Source organism: Phragmites australis, chromosome 6 (genome assembly GCF_958298935.1).
Source record: "Phragmites australis chromosome 6, lpPhrAust1.1, whole genome shotgun sequence".
NCBI classification, from domain to species: Eukaryota; Viridiplantae; Streptophyta; class Magnoliopsida; order Poales; family Poaceae; genus Phragmites; species Phragmites australis.
Genome location: NC_084926.1, coordinates 40,090,081 through 40,096,262, shown reverse-complemented (window position 1 = coordinate 40,096,262; position 6,182 = coordinate 40,090,081). Strand labels below are relative to the sequence as shown.

At 44.2% G+C, this 6,182-nt stretch overlaps 1 protein-coding gene across 1 annotated transcript; it reads right to left on the bottom strand.

Annotated features, from left to right (window-relative positions):
* Positions 1 to 217: 217 nt before the first annotated feature.
* On the bottom strand, positions 218 to 4,754 carry LOC133922442 (calcium-dependent mitochondrial ATP-magnesium/phosphate carrier protein 2-like). The gene is made up of 4 exons (XM_062367790.1): positions 4,054 to 4,754; positions 881 to 1,660; positions 708 to 798; positions 218 to 617 (listed from the first exon to the last, which is right to left on the bottom strand). Exons 1-4 carry the CDS (start codon positions 4,553 to 4,555, stop codon positions 425 to 427), a joined length of 1,566 nt encoding a protein of 521 aa, XP_062223774.1. The 5' UTR covers positions 4,556 to 4,754; the 3' UTR covers positions 218 to 424.
* Between the last annotated feature and the right edge of the window lie 1,428 nt (positions 4,755 to 6,182).

The following is a 6,182-nucleotide window of genomic DNA, read 5'->3' as shown; positions in this document are numbered from 1 at the left end:
TGCATCCAAATCATTATAGTTTAATTCAAATTTGAACTAAATCCCAAAAGTTCCTAGAGCAATTCTCCTCATCCACACACCTCCTTATGGTATAAGGTTGATTAGAAGTTTTTAAGTGTGGACTGAAAGATACCATATAATATCGTATAAGCAGAAGAAGGCATACAGAGAAATAGTAGTAGTAGTAGAGGCTGACAAAGAAGGGCAACTACCTGTATTCCAGTATGTGACCTTGATGATCTGGCAAGTATCACCTTTTTATTTCTGCCAATAAGAATGAGAAAATGCCCTCCCTTTACTTTATCCATACTATCTCACACTTCAGGAACGTTAAGTTAGAACTCAGGAAGGTCATGCCTCAAAATTATCTCAACAGTCAACCATATCGATGGTGACTGTTGATATGCAAAACCTACAAAACCATTTAATCTAGGGAGAGACTTTTCTTCATCGTCTCATAAACAAGATAGGTAATACTTGCAGCTGGCACCACTTTGAGAAGATTTGGTACAAGCCCTTTGTAAAATCCAGAAATTCCCTCACGCCTTAGCATTCTCCGAATAACATCAGCCATTCCTGTATATGCATCCTCTGAATTGGCTGGCTGGGCTTGCATTCTGTAAGTACCATTATGCAAAAAAATGTGTGTGTGAGAAAGAGTCATGGTTGTACAAGTATACATTTTATGAACGAAATCTACTGCCCACCTTGTTCTGATGACTTGTAAAGGGTAAACACATGTCGCTCCTAGCGCTCCTGAAACTGTTCCACAGCCCAATTGCACTAAAGGGCCAAGATCTACATCATAAAATTATTATTTAGTGACACAAATTGAGATTTAAAAGGATAGAAATGCAAACAAATTTGGGAAGAAGTGTACCGCTGTCCTTGAGGACATATGTCGTGGACATTTCTTTCAGTGTTTCATAAACAGTAAGATCAATTCCAGCATAAGGGACCATGCCAAGCAAAGATGGAACAAGGCCTCTGTAGAATGCTCGAGGACCTTCATGCATCCATATATCCCTTGATAGTGCACCAAGGCCAGGAATTCTGCCACCCTCATAAGTCTGTAGACGAGTCTTCACTAAATCGATGGGATAAATTGCTGTCTGTGCAACTGCACCAGCCAAACCACCAGCCATGAGACGTCCAGAAGTACCAATGTCACTCTTATTTTCACCTTTACTTTTCATTATGTATTCTTTAAGCATTTCATAGGTGTAGAATCTTATAGCACTTTCTGGAGCAACTTTTACCACATTCAGTCCATTCCCTCTGAAAAATCCCAACAGACCGCCCTCTCTCCATATATCCCTAACTGCACGTGCAACTGTAGTACTGTTTGTTTGCACTTGCATATTAACTTTCAGGCGATCAAGAGGTGCCGTTGCAGTACGAGATGTTGCACCAGCAATCCCTCCTGCGATCAGATATTTGCTTGCACTTACATGTTTGCTTATTCCTTCTGGTATAGCAGCCAGCTCACCTATATCTACAAGGCAGATTCTTTCCCAGTGATGATAGATGTTCTCAATGGTTGCTTCATGCGGATAAAGCAAAAGAAAGTCTCTCCATTCCTCAAAAGTAATAATTCCATCGTTGTCCTTATCCACATGCTCAACGAATCGTGCAAGCTCTTCATCATCAATCTCTATACCTGCAAACAGTAAACTGATATCGCTTGTAAGACATATCAAAGAGACAAGATTTGTCAGCCCGTTCCTTAGGACATAGCTATCTACATTTTCTACCAAAGTGTTGTCCACAAAAACAGTTAAGTGCATTTTTCAAGGCTAAATAAAATTCAGATACAAAGAACCAGTTCCTATTTTCAAAATGGTGAATTAGCCAATTAGGCCAACATATGCTTGCTACATATACACAACTTACACATGATCTTTTCAGCCTTTATATGGTTGTAATGACAATCAGATATACATGACTAAACACAAATTAAGATATAATGAGCCAATTAGTAATTTTGAAATGATTTATTTGCCATGCTAAAATTGGAGTTTATGATACATCAATAAAAACTATGCTGTGGTATTTACATGGACTAATTACAAGGTTGAAAATCAAAACCGCTGAATTAGAAACTTTGCGTTAGAAAATAGAAACTATGTCAAAACTTAACCCCACCTTAGCTTAAACACTTCAATATATGTACTTTCCCTAAATGAAAGCTCCAAGATCCAGTGGTATTAATCGGCAACAAGCCAACAACATAAGCTACATGTCTCCATGACTCCATCCTCTGAAATAATTTCTAGCAGGCTCTTTTCATGATGTTGCCAAATCACCCAGTTTCATTCTGTTGGCCTTGGAGTAACACACACATGTTGGCATAATACACAATTATCTCTTATTTATTCAACGTAAACCAATGACAGTTAGCGTTAAAGGTTTCTGGTCCATTCCTAATATTAGAATATTATGCCAAAATTAGGAAAAAATTGCATTGGTTCAATCAGTTGACAACCATGATGACAGCTCATGTGTATCTCTTTGATATATAGAACCATATTTACAATTCAAAATATAAGAAAGGCATTGTGTGTAAAGAAAGCACACGATCATATAAAACATCATATGTATTCACATCAATAATAGTAATATGTGCATGCATATTTATGTCCCAGATCTCAATACAACAGTTTGTATAGGAAGAACCAATGCTTAAAATCTCCATTCCTTTGTACAACTAAGGAACACAGTCACTCTGGTTGGCAGATCTCTTTGGTTCTGAGAAAGTAGTGTGTATAGGGCAAAGCTCCTGAATGTGTGGACGGGCAGCCTTTTTACTAGCATTCTTATGAAATTAGGGAGTAGATAGTCCGTAAATTATTCCTTGTTGGGTCCATGGATTTTGTGTTCATAAATTTAGCTTAAAGGCAGCATGCATCCTACGATGGGCAGGGTGAAATTCACAGAGCTGAAAACTAAGCTCTCCAAGGACTAGTCCATAGGCTGCTCGTGTTGGGCCAGGCTGTTGCTTGGGCTGACTGGGCACTGGTTTGACCAGTACAGGCAGATAAACACTCAGGCACTTCCCACTCAACCATATCTTGTATGCCATCTGCCTCCCCTTCAAGGCTTCAACTACATTTCCCATGTCAGCCAAGGGGACTAATCTTCTCACCGCTGTCAGCAACAGCCAAAGTCATAGAATTTCCACATTGGGACTGCCTAAACTTATCCATGTCACAGAGCTCCCTGGGAAAGGTACCTCCTAATAAGCATCATAACCGCCAACCTCGATACCTACTCCATTCATGAAGCATGTATTGCATTATATTTTCACTTTTCATGGGAGGCAATTTAGCTTCCACCACTAGCAAGAAACAAAACTGAACTAAGTTTATCACAGCTGTCAGTTATATTTCTCATGGCACAAAAATAGACTAACTTCCTCAAAGCTGACCTGAAAAGCAAACGTAATAACGAATTTCAACATTGAGAAAACCCAAAGTTATCCACAGACACATCACGAAGCTCCAGAGGGAGGATCTCTGCCACTAACAAACATAAAAAATTCTAGCAGCCACAGCACAAGCATATATTTCATCCCTTTTACTTCTCAAGGGAACTGATTTAGCTTCCAACGCCACCAACACGCAAAATGGAGTTATGACACAACTGGGCAACTTATTACCTCAAAACAATCACCATACTGTATGTCTCCATCAATACTTTGTGTTGATTTGCACTCGAATATCCAAATTATGGAACGACCTTATCTTAGTTACTATTTTAAGGACGCCCATGGCCTCACTAGAACCATCATGAGCGACTGTATTTACCAAAAGCAAAGCATCACCTTACTACATGTCTCCACCAATATGTGGCATTGCATTTTGTTAGAGCAATTGCTAAACTTAAACTCGGATTCCCACATAATGAAACGATCTTATCTCAACATAGAACTAGAAGGAAACACATGGTCCATGTTCTGCTTGAACCACGTTTGACGGTTTGAGATATCACAGGGTCGAGCGAAACGAGAGGAAGCACTTGAAGGAAGGAGGCGAGGAGCGGCATTGGAGTTACCAGCCTTGACGAGCGCGTGCCAGAGCTCCTCGGGTAAGATGCACCCGTTGTGCTCAACGTCGATGGCCTGAAAGATGCGGTAGAGCTCGAGCTCCTTGTCGTCCATGTACCTGCGGAAGTCGTCGTAGCCGACGCGGCCGTCGCGATCGCGGTCGCAGGCGCGGAGCAGCGCGCGCGCGTAGTCCTCGGCTCCCCCGCCGCCGCCGCTCCCCTCCGGCACGCGCAGCGCGGCGAGACCGGCTGCGATCTGTGCGTGCTCGAGGTGGCCCCGCCCCGCCGCGTCGAAGAAGCCGAAAACGCCGCGGATCCGCGCCTCCCGCTCCCCCTCCGTCTCGCGCAGCGCTAGCAGCACGTGCTCCATCGTTGCCGCCGGCCGTGCCGGGCCGCCGCACCCTCCTACCCCTCCCCTCGCTGCTGCCGCCGCCTGAGACGTGGTGGCCGGAGAAGCGGCGGCAGCTGCCGCTGGGCGGGGCTCCACCGCCTGGACCGCCGCGCCGGACATGGCTCCGATGACGGCGGCGGCAGAGGCGGCGACGGGGAGGGCTTGGGAGCGGGGAGAGGAGAGGAGCAAGCAAGCAAATGCGAGGAGGTGGCGGCGAGAGGAGAGGCGTTCTGCTGCCGCTGCGCTGCGCTTCGTTGAGTTGACGGTGTTGAACTGAAAGGGTGGTTGCCTGCCTGGTCTCCCAAGGGAAGCGAATATCCGCGACGCTTTCACGATTATGAAGCTGCGATCATGGGTTTATTCGTTGGAACAATGGTCTGTCGGCATTAAAATCTGGGATAAATCTGGATATGGCAATCGATTTAATGGTATTCTTTTGAATTTAATAGCAAATTCGGATTTGTGTAAATAGCTAAGAAAATTATGTGATTGTACTCGTGCCGCTGTTGCAGCTCTTTGACACACTATCACATCCCCTTCCTGCTAAGCTCATGATTGTGCCGCTACAGTAGCACATTGTCGCGCACATGGCGTCCCTGCTTGCGTCGTCACTAGGTTCGGTGCCATCGCACTCCATATTATGCGTGTGTTTGGATGTTGGGGCACCGAAATATTATTGCACATTTGGATAATTAGGGACTAGCAGATTGGACGTTGAGCATACCTTATTGGGCATTGATGACTTGTTATGTTAGGCTTGGGTCGTTGCATGTTGCCACATTGGGCTAGGCCACTTGAGCCACCGGGAGATGCGTCTATTGTAGTGTGAAAAAACAAAGACTTAGGAGATTAAAAGACTAAGAAAAATATTGTTAGCGTAATTGATTTAGTAATAGCCGATGCTACCTAAGTCTTTTGGCACGTCCTCAACCACTGCATGCATCGTCGAGTTATCTGGCACGTCCTCAACTACTGCATGTGCTTCGACTCATCATGCATGTCCTCAACCGACTGCATAATCACGTTCACCATTTCACTGAGTCTTCTAACGTTCACTTCTACTACCTATCAAGGGTTAATTCCTGACATTGATTCTGGGGTGTACCGGTCGATGAGCACGTGAATGGTACTTACGGTGTGCGTGTATTTGTGATGAACTGAAGAACACGAGGATTATCTAGGTTCAGATCTCCCTAAGAATAACATCGTTACATCATATGTATTTTGTTATCAATATTTGTGAACTAGTTACAGATGAGTTTTTTTACTCCTACCTCCTTCTCTTTTTATATACTAAAAAGAAGGAGAACTTACAAGTGGACCCTGTTTAGCAGACACGTGTCTGGCTAGATATTCTAGATCATTATCATGAAGAACCGGGTGAACCCAATTTACCCTGAGAGCTCTCCTTGTTCGTCCTATCCGTGGAACGTTGCCGCACCTGCCTCCCCTGGTCGCCCGACATGTCCCATCACCATGCGCCGCAAGTTCGTTTGCCAAGTCGTCCCGTCCCTGCGCTCTGTGAGTCTATCTGTAAAATAATCCATTTGCCCAGTCATTCTGCAGATTCTATCCCATCCGTCGCATGGCGCAAGTCGATCTGCAACACCCCACTTCGTAGAAATTAATGCTACGGGACAGGGCATTGCTCATCTGCGCCGACCACGACTTTGTTCGCTGGAGGAGGTGCTTCGGGAAGGAAAATACTTGAGTAGACACCAATAAATACAATTAGACGGGTTAGGTA

Coding starts and splice junctions, on each gene's coding strand:
- LOC133922442 (XM_062367790.1), bottom strand. CDS start 4,555: ATGTCCGGCGCGGCGGTCCAGGCGGTGGAGCCCCGCCCAGCGGCAGCT. Junction 1,661..4,053: donor GCACGCGCTCGTCAAGGCTG/GTAACTCCAATG, acceptor TACTGTTTGCAG/GTATAGAGATTGATGATGAA. Junction 618..707: donor TTACAAGTCATCAGAACAAG/GTGGGCAGTAGA, acceptor TGGTACTTACAG/AATGCAAGCCCAGCCAGCCA.